General features: G+C 43.0%; 1 protein-coding gene across 10 annotated transcripts in view; it reads left to right on the plus strand.

Moving 5' to 3' along the window:
- MYO9A (myosin IXA) overlaps positions 1-18,629 on the plus strand; it is a 278,674-nt gene that overhangs the window by 100,671 nt on the left and 159,374 nt on the right. For all 10 annotated transcript variants that reach the window (XM_062206520.1, XM_062206521.1, XM_062206519.1 and 7 more), the window contains 2 exons: positions 7,716-7,850; positions 15,929-16,050. In XM_062206520.1, the coding sequence (XP_062062504.1) occupies positions 7,716-7,850; positions 15,929-16,050 (257 nt within the window). The remainder of the gene's footprint in view (positions 1-7,715; positions 7,851-15,928; positions 16,051-18,629) is intronic.

Consider the following 18,629-nt stretch of genomic DNA (forward strand, 5'->3'; position numbering starts at 1 on the left):
CTTAACATTTTTTGTGTTAAAGTTTATTTTGTCTGTTATTTTTGTCTTTGTTCATTTCTGTTGGCATGGAATATCTTTTTCCAGCTTTCACTTTCAGTCTGTACGCATTTTTGTTGGAAAGATGTGTTTCTTGTAAGCAGCAAATAGATGGGTTTTGTTCCTTAACCCATTCAGCCTATCTGTGTCTTTTACCTGGACAGTTGAGGCCATTAACATTCAATGTGACTATTGATAAGTAGTAACTTTGCCCTGCCATTTTCCCCGATATTTTCTAATATATGCTTTGCACTTCCTGTGATCTTTTGCTGTGAGGTTTCCTTCCTTTACCTTCTTTCATACTGATGATCGTGTTTCTGTGTTTCTGTGTATAACACATCTTTAAGCATCTTTTGCAGGGCTGGACGAGTGGCAACAAATTCTTTAAATTTCTGTTTGCTGTGTAAAGTCTTTATTTCACCTTCATTCACAAATGAGAGCTTTGCAGGATATAGTATTCTGGGCTAGCAGTTTTTCTCTCTTAGTACCTGGGCTATGTCTCACCATTCCCTCCTAGCCTGTAATGTTTCTGATGAGAAGTCAGCTGTGAGTCTAATTAGCGATCCTCTGAGAGTAATCTGACATTTCTCTCTTGCACATTTTAGGATCTTTTCTTTGTGTTTCACTGTGGTGAGTTTGATTACAACGTGTCGTGGTGAGGATCTCTTTTGGTCATGTTTACTAGGGGTTCTATGAACTTCCTGTACTAGGATGTCACTGTCCTTCTCCAAACCCGGGAAGTTCTCTGCAAGTATCTCACTAAAAAGGCCTTCTAATCCTTTCTCTCTCTCCATGCCTTTAGGAACTCCTAGAACCCAAATGTTGGGTTTTTTAATAGTATCCTGTAGATTCCCAACAATATTTTTCAGATTTCTGATTTCCTCTTCTTTTCTGTGGTTTGACTGTATACTTTCCTGTGCTCTGTCTTCTAAGTCTGATATTCTCTCTTCTGCTTCATCCATTCTGTTTTTAAGGCTGTCTAATGTGTTTGTCATTTGATCTATTGAGTTCTTCATTTCATTGTGGTTTTTTGTCACTATCACAGTTTCCTGTTCTACTAGTTGTTTCATTTCATTTTGATTCCTCCTTAAGATTTCATTTTCTTGAAGGAGATTTTCTATCCTGTCCAGTAAGGAATTCCATAGCTCAAGCATTTGTTTTTGAAAACTTGTAATTGTTCTTATCATAAATTTTTTGAAATCTGTATCCTGCATTTCTTCCATCTCATCATCTTCATAATCTTGGCTTGGGGTGTCTTGTTCATTTGGGGCGTCATAATGTCTTCTTTGTTCTTGTTTCCTCGGTTTCTGCGTTTGTTGCTTGGCATTGTGGAGATATTCTTTGAATTCTTCTTCCCTCGCTGTGGTGTTTTTTTTTCTTGTTATACTATGACTGTATTAAGTGGACTGTCTGCTTTTGATGGAGCCTTAGAGACTTATGATGGGTGTGGCCAGAGAGCTCTGTTTGGTTATTCAGGATTAAGGGTGTGCCAAAGGTGACACTCCCAGGTTAGGCGTGGTAAATCTCTCTCTCTCTTTTTTTTTTTTTTTGGATTCAGAAGGGAAGTAATTCCGCACAGCTGAGTGGAATTGAAGGTCGTCAGCTTCCGATCTCTGGCTCCTGTGGGTATAACATTCGCCTACTCTTTCTCAAGGACCACACAAAGAATCTGTCCAGCCCTCAGTGTGGGCTCAAATTCTCCTGCATTCTCCCACCGGGTTGCCAGGGTTACCAAATTGTAGCATCTCTGGAGAATATTCATGTGAACTTCGTGAGTTCTCTCACCCATTGTCTCTTTTTTCACAGTCTTAGTTCATTAGCTCCACACATTCACTAGGTCCTAACCTCCTGTTATTTCACCCTCTCAGAGTCAGGTTTTTGTGTTTGGCTGAGGGCAGGCGTAGCCCTGAGGTTGCGCAGCTTTTACATATGTCCAAAATGGCGCCTGCTCTTTGTCTTGCTCGCCTTTGAGAGGTGAGTGAAGAGCGACTTGTGTCCATACTGGTCTCTCTTTTTTTTTTCCTTCCCTCCTATAGTTAGCCAGGTGAACTTTCCCCCACGGAGCTTCAAGCCTCGTTCCCTATAGGCTCCTCCTTCCTCTTTCCCACCGTTGTCTCGGGCTACTGAGGTTTTGGCTCACCTCATGTTCCAGCGCTGGTGCATAGATTCTGCCACTGGTGTCCTGAGCTGTGGGCTCCTGTGCCCTCCATGCAGATCCACCATGAATCACTAGTTCCGCAAGAGTTTCCTCTGCTGTTTCTTCCCCAACTCTTCCTTGAACCTGCAGTATCTCCTCTTTTATTAAACTATCTCTTCCTGGGACTATCAGTGTGCTCCCTTCCTATTCCGCCATCTTGCCGGACTCTCGGCCCCCTGTCTTGACCTGATGAAGTCCACAGTTCCTGGAACACCTTCTCACTCACCCAGTGCCAGCTCTGAAGGAAGGGAAGGTCTTTGTTTTTTATCTGTAATCGCTTCTTGGCAGAGAGAAGGCCAGACGCCCCAGGCTTCAGGTGCAGCTGATAGCCCGAGGCTGACGCAGGATCCTGACCTGCCATGGAGCAATGCCTTTGGAGGCGCGGGACCCTTCCAGAGTCCAGGGGCTCTGGCTATGTCCTTTCTTAGGAACTCAGAGGGGGAGGGCAGGACCCAAGTTCATCCGTGGAGTTGCCTGTCTCTTACCTGCTACAGTCTCTGATCGGCTACAAGTTGGGTCAGGACTGGCTTAAACCACGGCCCCAGGGTAAGCATCTGGCCTTCTGCTTAGGACTTGACTCCTGGCTCAAGTTATTTATGTTTCAATGGTGTACATATAGATACAATCATGGTGTCTGTATTGTCTCAAACTTGAACTTGGTTTACCTAAGATCTCTTGAAGTAAGTTCTATATTACTGTATATATGGTATGCCATATTTTTAGTAATTTTTTGGTTTATAGTATGTTGTGTACCATAAATACTCCCATAAAACTTAGCTATTTTGTGTCTAAGTTAAAATGGTTTATTACATTTTATTTTTTAGGAAAATTATGGTTTTCAGAATCAGGACAAACAATTTTGTATTAAAATAAAACCTATCAGGGGGCTGGCACTGTGGCGCAGCAGGTTAATGCCCTGGCCTGAAGCACCGGCATCCCATATGGGTGCCGGTTCGAGACCTGGCTGCTCTACTTCTCATACAGCTCTCTGCTATGGCCTGGGAAAGTAGTAGAAGATGGCCCAAGTCCTGGGGCCCCTGCACCCACGTGGGAGACCTGGAAGAAGGTCCTGGCTCCTGGCTTCGGATCGGTGCAGCTCCAGCCATTGTAGCTAATTGGGGAGTGAACCATCAGTTGGAAGACCTCTCTCTCTCTGCCTCTCCTCTCTCTGTGTAACTCTGACTTTCAAAGAAATAAATAAATCTTTTTAAAAAAACCTTTCAGATATTTCATTTTTGTTATGAACAGTGCTGTAACAAATATTCTTTTTTTTAATGTGTGGGGTTTTTTTAGATTTATTTTATTTGAAAGATTTACAGAGAGAGGTAGAGACAGAGAGAGAGGTCTTCCATTTGCTGGTTTGCTCCCCAGATGGCCACAAGGGCTGGAGCTGTGCTGATCTGAAGCAGGAGCCAGGAGCCTCTTCTGGGTCTCCCACACAGGGGCCCAAGGAGTTAGGCCATCTTCTACTGCTTTCCCAGTCCATAGCAGAGAGCTGGATCGGAAGAGTAACAGCCGGGACTAGAACTGGCGCCCATATTGGATGCCTGCACTTTTGGCCAGGGCTTTTACCTGCTGCACCACAGTGCCGCCCCCCCCCCCCCTTTTTTTTTTTTTAGGATTTATTATTTATTTGAAGGGCAGAGTGACAGAGAGGGAGAGACAGATCTTAAATCCACTGGTTAACTCCCCAGATGGCTGCAACAGCTGGAGCTGGTTGGGCCTCGCCAAAGCCGGGAGCCCAGAACTTTGTCTGGGTCTCCTGTGTCTGTGGCAGGGGCCCAAGTAATTGGGCCATCTTCTGCTGCTTTGCCAGAAACTAGAGGAGGAAATTGGATCAGAAGTGGAGCAGCCAGGACCCAAACTGGTGCTCCTATGAGTGTCTGGCATCTCAGGTGGTGGTTTAACCCGCTGTGCCACAGCTCCATCCCCGAGCAAACATTCTTGCTTGTGCTCATTTTTCTAGGAGAAAATCTTCAAAATGCAGTGACTGATGTAAGGACTTGTGTGTTTTAAAACTTGGTAGTACAGTGAGTGTGTGGCCTGCTGGTTAAGATACCATTGCGGACACATACATGGTCCACATTGGAGTTCCTGGGTGTGAGGCCTGGCTTCAGCTCCTGACTTGAGCTTCCTGCTCATACAGACCTTGGGAGGCCGTAGGTGATGGCTCTAGTGCTAGGGGCCCTGCTACCCATGTGGCAGACCTGGATGGAGCTCCCAGTTCCTGGCTTCAGCCTGGCCCAATCCCACCTGTACACGGCTGGGCATTTGGGGAGGGAACCAGCAGTTTGAGCTCTCTGTTTCTCTCACTGTTTTTCTTTCTCTTCCTTTACCTCTCAAATAAAATGAAATAAAAATAAAAAAATTGATTGGTGTTGCAGCAAAATTGCTTTCCAAAAAATATTGGACTTGGAAAGTAATATATGTAATTGCCAAACCTCTTACCCACATTGGAAATGATCAGTGTTTGTATCTCCTAACCAGATAAGGGACACTGTCCCCTTTTAATACTGTACTGTTCAGTGATAAAAGGTGAGCAAAAAATATCCTTGTACTATTTCTGTTTTTTTTTTTTTTTTTTTTTTGTCATTCCTTCTTTTCAGCTACTTACTTTGATTGTTCTGTAGATGTACAGGATCACATATATTTTGTATGTAACTAGTTACTTAGCTACATGAGCTTTTTTTTTAAGATTTATTTATTGATTTGAAAGACACAGTTAGAAGGAGAGAGAGAGAGATTGATCTTAAATCCGCTGGTTCACTCTCCAAGTTGCTGCAATGGCCCAGCTGGGCAGGCTGAAGATGGGAGTTTGGAACTTCATCCAGGACTCCCATGTGAGGTGCAGGGGCCTAACCACTTGGGGGCATCTTCTGCAGCTTTCCCAGGCCTTTAGCAGGGAGCTGTATGGGAAATGGATCAGCTGGGACACAAACTGGTATCCGTGTGGTATTCCCGCTTTGCAGGTGGCATCTTTACCTGCTATGACACAATGCCGGCCCCATAGCATTACTACTGTTAATACAGTTTTACCTTCTCACCAGACTTTATGGAACATTTGGTCTCTTGAGGCTAATTAAAATGTCAGATTTTTTATTCTTACTTGTCATAAATTGATCTTATATTAATTTTTCAAGTTTTAAGTAATCGCTCAGTGATAAAACAAATTATAATTTATTATGTAAGTTATAGTATTTAAATTTAAATATTCAAGATTGTAATTTATCAAATTGACTTAATTTTAAAAAACTTTTTTTAGCTGTTTCTTTTATTTGAGAAGCAGAGAGACAGACATCAGACAGACAGACAGGCGGAGATCTCCTATCTGCTGGTTCACTTCCTAAACGTCCACAAACGTAGGAACTGGGAATTCAATCCCAGTTGCCCATGTAGGTGACAGGGACCCAGAACCCATCACATTGCTGTGCCTCTGTGTATGCACTAGCAGGAAGCTGGAATTGGGAGCAGAGCTGGAACTTGGATCCAGGGTATTCCGATTGGGGATACAAGCTTCCCATTTGGCAGGTCAACCCCTCTCCTCACATGGACTTGTAGTATTTTCCTGTCTTTTTAAGGACTTAGACTTAGTCAACAGGGCTTATCATGCAAATCATCTTAGTACAGACTTAGGAAGAAACTGTCAGTCATTGTACCAGTGTGCATTTCAAAGATGGTGTAGTGTGGTAAGAAGAATGTGTATATGTAGGTATTAGATCAGGTTTCCCTTCATTTATAGTAAGGTGTTAGAAAGAAAATTCCTAGAAGCAACATAGGAAGAAATAGAAGAATAAAGTTGATCTGTATTCTATCAAAAGATCAAGAGTGGCATGTGGCATCCCATATGGGCGCCGCTTTGTTTCCCAGCTGCTCCTCTTCTGATCCAGCTGTTTGCTGTGGTCTGGAAAAGCAGTAGAAAATGACCCACGTACTTGGGCCCCTGCACCTGGAAGGGGCTTCTGGCTCCTGGCTTTGGATTGGGTCAGCTTCAGCCGTTGGCAGCCATCTGGAGAGTGAACCAGTGAATGAAAGACCTCTCTGTCTCTCTTGCTCTGTAACTCTGCCTCTCAAGTAAATAAATAAATTTTTTTTTAAAAAAAAGGTCAAAAGATTTGAGTATTGTTTGCTTTAGGGAGCAGACTTTAAGGAAGAGGAAGGGATTGCTTTTTTTCTTTTTAAATAGTATATATCCCTTTTAGACACAGTCAACTTTTAAAAATTTTTAAATTGCTTTTTAAATTTATTAATACACAAAGAACAGATTTCATAGCTATGATTCCAAGAATACTTCCTTCCCTTCCTCCCTTCTCCTTCCTTTCTTTCATTTCTGCTATCCAACATTTTAAACCTCATATTTCTTTCAAAGTAAAATTAAAACATATTATTTATTTAAACATTTATTTATTTGAAAGGCAGAGTTAGAGAGAGGGAGAGACAGAGATAAAGAGCTCTTCCATATGGTAGTTCACTCCCCAAATGGCTGCAACAACTGGGGCTGGGCCAGGCTGAAGCCGGGAGCTCTTTTGGCTCTCCCATGTGGGTGCTCGGGCTTAAGCCCTTGGGCCACCTGCTGCTGCTTTCCCAGGCACATCAGGGCACGCTGGATCGGAAGCAGAGCATCTGGGATTCGAACTGGCACCCATATGGGATGCTGGAGATTGCAAGTGGTGACTTAATACACTAGGCCACAGCGCTGGCCCCTATTAAAGCATTTTAAACTAACAAACTACACGTTCAGGTATCTTGTTTGTAGCCTAGCTCAGAATGACTAAATACCCTTTTTCATCTGGTTCCTAAAGCAGAATTCTATTTATTGGGATATTAAAGTCAAAATAGGAGATATCCCACAGTACTCTTGGCATAGATAGGAATAACCCAGCTCTTCTGATTTTTAACTTAAGTGGCCGCAGGCTACCCCAAAGCATGTTATTTCCTTGCTATCTCAGAGCCTAGGGATTCCTGAGTTGAATATAATGGACCACCAGCCCTATTTTGCACATTTCTATAATAAAAGAAATCTGAAATTCTTTTTATTTGTGATACCTAATGGTTGAATGGTGGCCCAAAATAATCCCCTCTCCACGGCTGTAGAAATGAGCGTTTTGGTGGTAAGTGGTGTGGTGCAGTGTTTTGAGCCCTGGCTAGTAACACAGTTATTCCACTTCCTAGCCAGCTCCCTGCTAACTCTCCTGGGAGGGCAGCAGAGATGCCTGAAGTGCTTGGACCCCTGTCCTTACAGTGGAAACCAGGATGCAGCTCCTGGCTATTGGTTTCAGCCTGGCACAGCCCTGGCTGTTGTGGCCATTTGGGGAGGGAACCAGTGGATGGAAGACCTCTTCCCTGTCTCTCCCTCTCTGCCTTTCAAGTAAATAAATAAATCTGTAAAAAATTGTGCATTTTCTTAACTTAATTATATTTTGGATATTAGTATTAAATAAATCTGGGTGTAATTTTTAAACCACAATTTTGTCTTGTTTTATAGACTTTGTCCATTGGTGTTCTTGATATTTTTGGATTTGAAGATTATGAAAATAATAGCTTTGAACAGTTCTGTATTAATTTTGCTAATGAACGTTTACAACACTACTTTAATCAGCACATCTTCAAATTGGAGCAAGTGAGTACCTGTGCATGCCTGCCTCTCCTCAGTACACACACACACTTTTGTGTAAAAGTCATAGTCTGCGTTTTAAGTCTTGTATTTTAGTAGATATGATGTTTGTTATATCATTGTAAGCAAAAAGCAAATCAGGGCAAAGTTTTTAAGCCATGCTCTGCAGCGTTCTTTGGTAGTACACAGATTTGCTAATAAGTGCTTGTTTAAGTTCTCCTTTGAACAAAACGATGGCATGGATGTTTTGGGGGGATTTGTTGGTGTTAACTGTTTTAATTGCTTCTGTGGCCTTTGGAACTGTAATGCTAAGTATGCTCCTTTGACTGTATTTGTCTCAGTTCTGTGATGGGATTGAATAGCTAATTAATAGAATCTGAAGTCTTGAAGTTCTTTGGATACAAAGCAGCAGGAAGGTTGGAGCTACTAAGATGGGTGACCACTTAGTTCTTGTGAGAATCTCACAGTTCACAGTTTAAAAAAAAAAAACAACTCAGATTCCATGCTAATTATTAGAATAAAGGTGAAGTTGAACAAAATGTAGGCTTTTACTTCAAACTAGCTTTGAAATCAGTAACTGTTTGGGGTAGAATTTCATTTTGTATGTGAGGACATAGGCAGTGGCAGGGTTCATCAACTCAATCCAAGGGCAGTGGTGAAGAATGGAAAATGACCAGATAGTGCACAACAGCTAGCAAGGCTATAAAGAGGGGAAAATGAGCACTTTGTATCGTCAAATGCTGGATCCTGGGCTCTTGCTCTGTCTTAGCTTTCAGGACTGGCTGTGGCTTAAAGGTTCACGGTAGTTCACAGAAGCAGAGTTGAGTTAGTACTGGCTGCTCTGATGAATGCTGAAGTTCTAGACACAGCATTTTAGCTGGTTGCTACACTGTAACTGCTGAAAGTTAATATCCTTTGTTATAGTATAACTAGTTATTTATCAAGTTATTTATCAAGTAGGTGCTGTTTTTATCTAATTTTACAGATGGTGCCTAATGCCAGTTTAAAAAATTTAAGACTTAGGTTCCGTAACTCTTGCTTTTAACCAAAAGCTGAGCTGGACATGGTAACTAAGTCTGTTGATCCTGTCCATGGCTTTTTTTTTTTTTTTTTTTAAGATTTATTTATTTATTTGAAAGTCAGTGTTACACACACACACACACACACACAGAGAGAGAGAGGTCTTCCATCAGCTGGTTCATTCCCCAATTGGCTGCAATAGCTAGAGGTGCTCCCATCTGAAGCCAGAAGCCAGGAGCTTCCTCCAGGTCTTTCCATGCAGGTGCAGGGGCCCAAGGACTTGGGATGTCATCTTCTGCTTTCCCAGGCCATAGCAGAGAGCTGGGTCAGAATAGGAGCAGCTGGGACTAGGACCAACACCCATTTGGGATGCCGGAGCTTCAGGCCAGGACTTTAAGCCACTGTGCCACAGTGTTGGCCACCTGTCCATGGCTTTTTAAGTCATGTTTAAGCCATGTTTCTATGGCTTTGGCTTTTTAGGTCATGTTAAATTATTATCTCTTCTCCTTTGCAGATAGGTACAGGTGTTGGAGAATGGGGGAGTTCATGTTGTTGACTGTGTTCTGTGTTTTATGAAGTAAAGCAGCAGCTGCCCCATGTATCATGAAGCAGAAGACAGGTTGACTACTTTTGGAGTGAGAAAGCTGTTCTTTTATTATAAACTGAAGTTATTCTTAACTTTTCTAGAAGTCCAGATTCGACATAAAAGACCCCTAAGAAATGCCTAGGCTGTAATCATGCTGTATTGAAAAAGAAGCTTCATAGGTCTTTGAAAAATGTGTTTGTAACTACTTGGGGTGGGCAGTCTTGATTTGCTTGCAACCTTGAATGTCATAATTTTAGATTATCTGATATAATTATGGATCAGAAGATTCAGATTCTAAATTATACCATCTTTTTTTAACTCTCAAATCTCAGTATTCTGTCTTGTGTTTTCTGATCCGTGGGGCATACCTTTTTTTTTCTTCAAGATTATATATTTATTGAAAGGCAAACTTATGATGAGAGAGAGAGAGAGAAAGGGAAAGAGAAAAAGAGATAGCAAGATAGATCATCCATCTGCTGGTTTACTCCCCAGGTGGCAGCAGTGGCCAGGCTGAGTGCAGGAGGCTGGAGCTTCTTCAGGGTTTCCCTTGTGGGATGCTGGGGTCCTAGCACTTGGGCCATCTTCCTCTGCTTTTCCTAGGCCATTAGCAGGGAGCTGGATTAGAAGTGGAGCAGCCAGTTGGGGCTGGCGCTGTGACATAGTGGGTGATGCTGCTGCCTGCAGTGCTGGCATCCCATATGGACGCTGGTTTGCGAGTCCCAGCTGCTTCACTTCCTATATGACTGTCTGCTGTGGCCTGTGAAAGCAGTAGAAGAAGGTCCATGTCCTTGGGTCCCTACACCCATGCAGGAAACCTGGAGGAGGCTCCTTGCTCCTGGCTTTGGATTGGCGCAGCTCCAGCTCCAGCCTTGTGGCCAATTGGGGAGTGAACCAGCTCCATAGAGCAGCCAGGACATGAAGTAGTGACCATATGGGATGCTGGTGTAGCAGATGGTGGCTACACCACAGTACAGTGGGGTGTGTCTTTGATGTAATTTAAGGGAAGCTTAAAGACTTTTTGCTTCTTTGTCATTCTTTTTTTTTTTTTTTTTTTTTGGACAGGCAGAGTTAGAGAGAGAGAGAGCAAAAGGTCTTCCTTTTAACGTTGGTTCACCCCCCCAGTGGCCGCCAAGGCCGGTGTGCTGCGGCCAGTGCTCTGCGCCAATCCGAAGTCAGGAGCCAGGTGCATCCTCCTGGTCTCCCATGCAGGTGCAGGGCCCAAGCACTTGGGGCATCCTCCAGTGCCTTCCCGGGCCACAGCAGAGAGCTGGCCTGGAAGAGGAGCAACCTGGATTAGAACCCTGGGGTGCCGGTGCTGCAGGCGGAGGATTAGCTAAGTAAGCCGCTGTGCCAGTCTTCTTTGCCATTCTGTTAGGGGACGCTTTTAAAAAGTTCATGGAAAAGAAATTTTAAAAAGTTTATTTTAGTGCTGAATATTTTTGAAATCCGTGCATAGGAGAAATAACAAAGTTTGTGAAAAATGCATTATGAAAAACAAGCATAAACTTCAAAATTTTTTGTAACAAAAATAAATTTAGCTTTTAATCCTGTGAACTCTTTGTAATACCCTCACATTGGTTTCCCTTTCATTTCCTTATATTTTCCACTCACCATGTATTTATTGGCAATAATAATTATTAACTGTCTTACTCATGGTGGATCACTGGTGCCTCATATGACCTAGATAACTGGTGACTGTGTTGTTGAATTCATTGGATACAGAATTAACTAAGGAGATTGAAGAAGATGATAAAACAAACTCTTAAACATCATTTTGTGAGAAAAATTTGAATATCATTATGTGGTTCAGTTCCATCTTTTGTCAAGATGGTATCCGTTAGCACTTAGGGTGGATGAGTGATGTAATAATTGCTATGCAGAATGGTACCTTCTGTAATCAGGTTCAAGGTAAATAGCTCACACAGAGGGGGAAGTTGTTTGAAGACCTGAAAGTCTGCAGCAGTTCCCCAGGGGTGATTATACTATGGTTTTGAAAAGTGAATTTGAGTTCAGCAAGTTGTCAGGACGAGGGGTTTTTGGTAAAGGCAACAATATAATTAACATCGAGGCCTTCCATGTCAGGGTGAGAAAATGAGATTTTTCTTATAGACAGGAGCTGTGTGAAGTGTGTGTGCCAGAGGAGTTGAACTGGAACTTGAGAGGTGGATTGAACAGAAGTTATCTGTGGGAAGGAGACCGTCTGTGAGCCTGCTGAGGTAGTCAGAGTGCCTGAACTGAGTCCTGAGTCAAGGTAGTGGCAGAGACAGTGGGTGTAAGAGACAGCAGACAGGTGTCCGAGACTTGGACATTTCCCTTTATCATTTCTCTCTTTCTTTTTTTTCTTTTTTGTTTAAAGATTTATTTATTTATCTGAAAGGCAGAGTTAGAGTCAGAGAGAGAGAGAGAAGAAAAGTTCTGCTGTGTCACTCCTCAAATGGCCACAATGGCCAGAGCTGAGCCGATCCAAAGCCAGGAGCCAGGAGCTTCTTCCGGGTCTCCCACGCAAATGCAGGGGACCAAGGACTTGGACCATCTTCTACTGCTTTCCCAGTTGCATTATCAGAAGAGCAGCAGCCGGGACTCAAACCAGCACTCACATGTGCTGGTACTGCAGGCGGCTCCTCTGTCTGTCATTTCTAACACTGCCTTTTTTACCTTCTCCGAATTATCTTTCACATCTGTGATTCTTAGTAAACCGAGGGACACTTGTGTGCCAGGCATTGTACTAATTTAGCACTTCATAGAGAAGAAAATTCAGAGTATAGGGATCTTACTTGAGTTCTTTATCTAATGAGTTTTAGTTTTGTCCTGATCTGGTGATGGCAGACTAAAAAATTCTGATGAAAAGTGCCTTGGAGCCTTTTTTGTACAAAAAGACTGTAACAAATGTACTTGAAGGCATCGGAATACTTTCAAATAAGAGAAGTTTCTTAGGGCCAAGGCGAAGGAGGAAGGGAATGCAGGAAAGGGAGCCCATCGTTTGGGGGCAGTTTTGTTCCTAGAGACGTTTTTCTCTGCGGGCAGGGATTGCTGCTTCTAAAAGAAGTAGGCTTGAGGGGCTGAGGACCTGAGCAGAATTTTCTCCAGACTCCCCAGCAAGGAAGAGGCTCCTGCTTGCTCCTGTAGCCTTTAGGCCGAGACTCTGAAAAGGCTACATGTTAGGAGGAAGGGTAAACTGGAAGTGGACAGGCATCACAAGGATGTTTTCAGTGTAAAACATTCAACCCTAGTCAGGTTAAAGTAATGTAGAATTTCTCTCTCTCAATCTCTCTCTCTTTCTCTGTATTAATTGATTGATTTGAAAGGCAGTCAGAGAGAGAAAGAGACACAGAGAGAGAATAAATGACCTCAACTGCCAGAGCTAAGGTGGTCCGAAGCCAGGAGCCAGGAACTTCTTCCAGGTCTCTCATATGAGTGCAGGGGAGCAAGGACTTGGGCAATGCTCTGCTGCTTTCCCAGGCAAGTTAGCAGGAAGCTGGATTGGAAGTGGAGCAGCTGGAGCTCGAATGGGTGCCCGGTATGGGATGCTGGCATCGTAGGTGGTGGTTTTACCTCCTATGCCACAGCGCCGGCCCCAGAAGTATAGAATTTCTAGCATTCTTAGCACCAACTGCCTAGAGAAAATTCAATGTCCACTGGAAGAAGACTTCATCCTGGTGCTAAAATTACTTCTGCAATGGAAGCCCGAAGACGAGGGGCTATTTTCCTTTGAGCTAAAACTTGTTAGTCAGTAGCTAATACATCCCTGATTCTAGCTCAGAGATGTAGGAAGGAATGAAGAGTGATGAAAATTACAAAGAAGGGGCAAATCTAAGTGACTCTGAACTAAATCAAAGGAAGAAAATAACTTTTATAGTGTATTGTTTAAGTAGAACTAAACTACATAAAAACAATAGCATATAAGTTAGGAAGCGAGTAAATGGAACTTCATGTAGTCTAAGATCTTTACATGAATTAAGTTATAAACTATTTGCTAGACGTTGCTCTTAATAAGTATAATTAGTAACTAAGTAATCAGGGATATATGTGATGGTATCTAGGATATCCACAAAGTAGTATAAGGATGTAAAACTTTTGAGATTAATATAGGGTATAAGTAAAATAGAAATAACTGACAGAAGAAAATGAAAGCTGAGAAAGGGGAAGTAGCAAATAGATGGTTGATTTAATCCCTTAAATGTCAATGATTGCATTAGAAATAAATGGATCGGGTTGAGTGTTTTGTGTGGTGGTCGGAGATGCCTTCATCCACATTGGAGTACCTGGTTCTAGTCCTGGGTCCTGGATCCCGACCCCAGCTGCCTGCCGTTGCAGACTTTGGGAGCAGGAATGATGACTCAGGTATTTGGGTTCTGGCCACCCATGTGGGAGACCAGGAGTTCTGGACTCCTAGCTCTGGCCTGGCCCATCTGTGCCTTGAGGATGAGTGCATTTCTTAAAGATGTTATTTATTTGAGATGTAAAGATAGAGGAGAGGAATGTCTCCCATCTGTTAATTCACTCCCCAAATGGCTGCAGCTGCAATGGCTGGAGTTTGCTCTGGGGCTGCCAGATGGGTGCCGGGGCCCAAGCACTTGGGCCGTCTTCTACTGCTTTCCTAGGCCATAGCAGAGAGCTGGATTGCAAGAGGAACAGCCAGGACATGCCCGGCGCCCATATGGGATGCCGGTGCTGCAAATGGATGCTTAGCCTACAATACCACAGCACCTGCCTGAGAGCATTTTCTTATTGTTTCTTTCCTTCCCTTCCTCTTTCTCAAATGCGCAAGAAAATCCCCCAAATCAAACATTATAAATGAGTTGCTCCAACTAGAACCTGGGATTTGCCAGACTGGATATATTACAGAAGTAAACAGCTGCTGCTGCTCAGAGACGTGTGGTGCTCAAGAAGAAAGTTAGAAGTCCGAAGAGATTGAGGGGCCAGTGTTGTTGTGTAGCAGGTTAACCAGCTGCCTACAGTGCTGGCAACCCATATGCCTGCCAATTCATGACTTGGCTGCTCTACTTCCAATCCGGCTCCTTGCTAATGCGCCTGAAAAAGCAGCAGAAGATGTTCTAACTGCTTGGGCCCCTGCACACATGGGAGACCTGGAGGAAGCTCTTGGTTTCAGACTGGCTCAGCCCCAGCTGTTGCAGCCATTTGGGGAGTGAACCAGTGGATGGAAGATCTTTCTCTGTCTCTCCCTTGCTCTGTCTGTAACTCTGCCTCTCAAATAAATGAATAAATCTTAAAAAGATTTGGTTAAATTAGTGAGTATTTGTAGCTGTTTTAATATCACACTTTAAGCATTAATAGAAATAAAAAGATTATCTCATAATGCTAGAAGGATCAGTTCAATAGGAAGTCTATATTCCCAAATCTATAAATATCTGATAACATAGACTCAAAATGCATAAAGCAAAATTCAGTAAAAATAAAAGCAGCAGCATATATTTGTTCCCATAGTGGGATTTTTTTTTAAAGATTTACTTGCTTATTTGAAAGTCACAGTGACAGAGAAAGATAATCTTTCATCTTCTGGTTCACTCCCCAGAGGCCACAATGGCCTGGGTGGGTCCTGGCCCAAACTAGGAGTTAGGAATTCCATTCGTGCCTCCCACATGGGTGGCAGGGTCCCTACCACTTGAGCCATCTTCTGCTACTTTCCTAGACATAGTAGCAGGCTTATCAAATGATACGGAAAGAAAAAAAGAACTTGCCAGGACTAACAGAAGAAAGAGAAAATTTGATTCTATAATTATTAAAGAAATAGTTCATGTAAATACAAATCTTTCAGTAAGGAACATTGCAAGCCAAGACACTGCACTGCTGAATTTGACAAGTGTTGAAAGAAGAGATAATTTCAATCTGCCTGAACACTTTATGTGCAATAGAAAAAAACAAATAATTTTGAACACACTTTAAGGCCCAGGAAAACATTAAGCATTTACCTTTCCAGGTAATGTGGCATAGCGGGTAAAGCTGCTACCTTCAGTGCAGACATTCCCATATGGACGTTGGTTCAAGTCTCGGCTGCTCCACTTGTGATCCAGCTCTCTGCTCTGGCCTGGGATAGTAGTGGAAGATGGCCGAAGTCTTTACCTGCCCTGTGTTCCTCTTCACAGTGCCGTGGTTCAGTCCCAGACTTGGCTCCTTACTTTAGCTTCCTGATAATGCAGACCCTGAGAGGCAGCAGTTGTGACTCAAGAGTTAAATTCCTTTTACCTTCATGGGATATTGGTATTGAGTTCCAGGCTATTGGCTACCAAGTCCAGGGTGTTGCAGGCATTTGGGGAGTGGACCAGCAGATGGAAGCTTGCTCTGTGTTGGTCAGTGTCATTCTGTCGCACACTCTCTTAAATAAATATGTGAAAAATATTTTTAAAAAAAGCTTAGATCATTCTTTAAAGTCTGATAAAAGCTTTTAAAAATCCTTGTTATTGCATATCTAATATTTTCTGCAAGATGAATAAATTGTTTTGTTATTTGGTTTTCCTAGGAGGAATATAGAATGGAAGGAATCAGCTGGCATAATATAGATTATATTGATAATAGCTGTTGTATCAATCTCATTAGCAAAAAACCAACAGGACTGCTGCATCTTTTGGATGAAGAAAGCAAGTGAGTATGATTCTTTCTGAGTTTCTTACTAGTTGTTTGGGCTTTTCATGTCATCTTCAGATTAAACATTGTTCTGCACTGTTTTTTTTTTTTTAATTTTTATTTAATTTATTTGAAAGAGTGAGAGAGAGTAAGAGACAGAAAGAGATCTTCCACCCGCTGGTTCACTCCCCCAGTGGGCCACAGTGGTGGGGGCTAGGCCAGGCCGAAGCCAGGATCCAGGAATTCACCTAAGTTTTCCATGTGGGTGACAGGGGCCCAAGTACTTGAGCCATCTGCTGCCGCTGGATTGGTAGGGAGGTGGATTGGAAGCAGAGCAGCTGGGACTTGAACCACTGCTCCTATAAGAAATACCATCATTACAGACAGCGGTTTAACACTGCCATCATTCTTATCCTTACGTTGTCAAGTAAACTGGTACTTGTCTATATGTAGTTTTCTTTTTTCCTGGATAAATAGGGTGGGCTTCACCATTTAACTTGGTAAGTTTTTCTAGATTTCTTCTACACATTTTGAAATTGAATTTGTTGCCATATTTATTTATTTATTTTATAAATTTTGTTTGTTTATTTGAAAGTGAGAGTTAGACATTGCATCTACTTGGTCAATTCCTCAGATGGCCTCAATAGCCATGGCTGAGCCAAGGCAAAGACAGGAGCCAGGCGCTTCATTTGGGTCTCTCAGATGGGTAGCAGGGGCCCATACACTTGGTCCAGCCTCCCCTGCTTTTCCTAGTCCCTCAGCAGGGAGTTGGATTGGAAGTGGAGCAGCTGGGATACAACTGGTGCTGATGCAGGGTGCAGGCATTGCAGGTGATAGCTTCACCCCCTGTGCCACAACGCTGGCCCTCATGTTTATTTGTTGATGTATGTTCCTTTATTCTTTTTTTTTCTTTTTTAAATGATTTATTTATTTATTTATTTGAAAAGCAGAGTTACGGAGTAATGTAGAGCCAGAGGGGGAGGGGTGGGGAGAGAGAGAGAGAGAGAGATCTTCCATCTGCTGGTTTACTCCCCAAATGGGAGCTGGGCTTATCTGAAGCCAGGAGCCAGTAGCTTCTTCCAGGTCTCCCACGTCGGTGCAAAGTCCCCAGGAGTTGGGCCATCTTCCACTGCTTTCCCAGGCCATAGCAAAGAACTGGACCGGAAGTACTGCTGTACTTAAAACTCTTACACGGTGTTAAGTACAGTAGTTTTTAAACTTTGCTGGCATCCTTCACTTGTAGTGTATATTTGGGAAACTTCAAAATCACAGGTGATTTTGCTGTTGGGAGTTGAGAGCCATTGCAGTGGATAATGAAAAGATAAGCAGTTCTTTTGTTTGCGGTAATGTGTAGTAGCAAAATGAAATGTTTAAGCAATTGAAGACAAAGATCACATAGGTAGTAACTGATGAGCCAGAGATTCCAGATTAGAGCTTTGACCTGAGCTATGATGTCTCACTGGCCGGTGTGCTGAGCCCGTCTGCTTGGTGATATAATAGATATTCCCAGCTGCTTGGTGAACACAGGGCCTGTGGAGAGCTTTTGTTTTCATCTTTGCTGGTTTGGAGTAAAGCCTGTTCTCGTCTCTATCCTACTTCTTTTGAAAATTCTCCACTCAAAAGTAAGAGAAAAATGTAAGCTAATCTGTTACTCAGAGGGTTAGAGGGTAAATACACCTTACTGAGAGACAACAGGGTGAGCATCTTGCCTAAAGTGAGGCATTCTGCCCTGGAATATGGAGACGTGAGTTTGCAGAGGTGCCTTGGCCTTGGCCTGGCGTCAGTTCGTCTCTTGCCTTGGTGATCCGTGAGTGTTCTGAGTAGAGGAGCCACAAAGGTAAAGCCCTGCTGAAGGAAAATACATTTTGATAATATGCTGTGATTTCTTACAAAAGGGAAGACTGAAATTGGTAAAGCTGTGAGACTATTGTAGAGGCAGTTGCTGTTGTCCCTGTTTAAACTGCAAGTGTTTTGGTGTGTGTTGTGTTGTGGAGTAAGCTGCTATGTGGAATGCCTGCTTCCAGTCTCAGAGTGCCATTTTGTATCTTGATTACTCCATACTTCTGATCCAGATTCCTGCTGATGTGCTTAGGAGGCAGCAGATGATGATGGACTAAGTGCTTGGGTTTCTGTGACCCATGTGGGAGGCCCAGAGGGAGTTCCAGGCTCCTAGTTTATTGGAGATGAACTAGCAGATGCAAGATCTCTCACTCTTCCTTTCTGTTTTCTACTCTGACATTCAAATAAATAAACACAATATTTTAAAGGCAGTGGAGGATGGCCCAAGTGCTTGGGCCCTGTACCCGCATGGGAGACCAGGGGGAAGCACCTGGTCCTGGCTTCAGATCGGCGCAGCGCACCAGCTGTAGCAGCCATTTTGGGGGTGAACCAACGGAAGGAAGATCTTTCTCTGTCTCTCTCTCTATCACTGTCTAACTCTGCCTGTCCAAAAAAAAAAAAAAATTGGAAATGTTAATCCTTTCTAAAATAGGTTTACAGTTTGGAAGTAAGCTTTTTGTGGAGGTTTTCAGGAAGGGATAGGTATTTGAATGTAAAAAGAGGGCAAGGTGTTAGGAAAATGGCAGTGTCAGTGACAT

The sequence above is a fragment of the Lepus europaeus genome, chromosome 11 (assembly GCF_033115175.1).
Source record: "Lepus europaeus isolate LE1 chromosome 11, mLepTim1.pri, whole genome shotgun sequence".
In the NCBI taxonomy this organism is placed as follows: domain Eukaryota; kingdom Metazoa; phylum Chordata; class Mammalia; order Lagomorpha; family Leporidae; genus Lepus; species Lepus europaeus.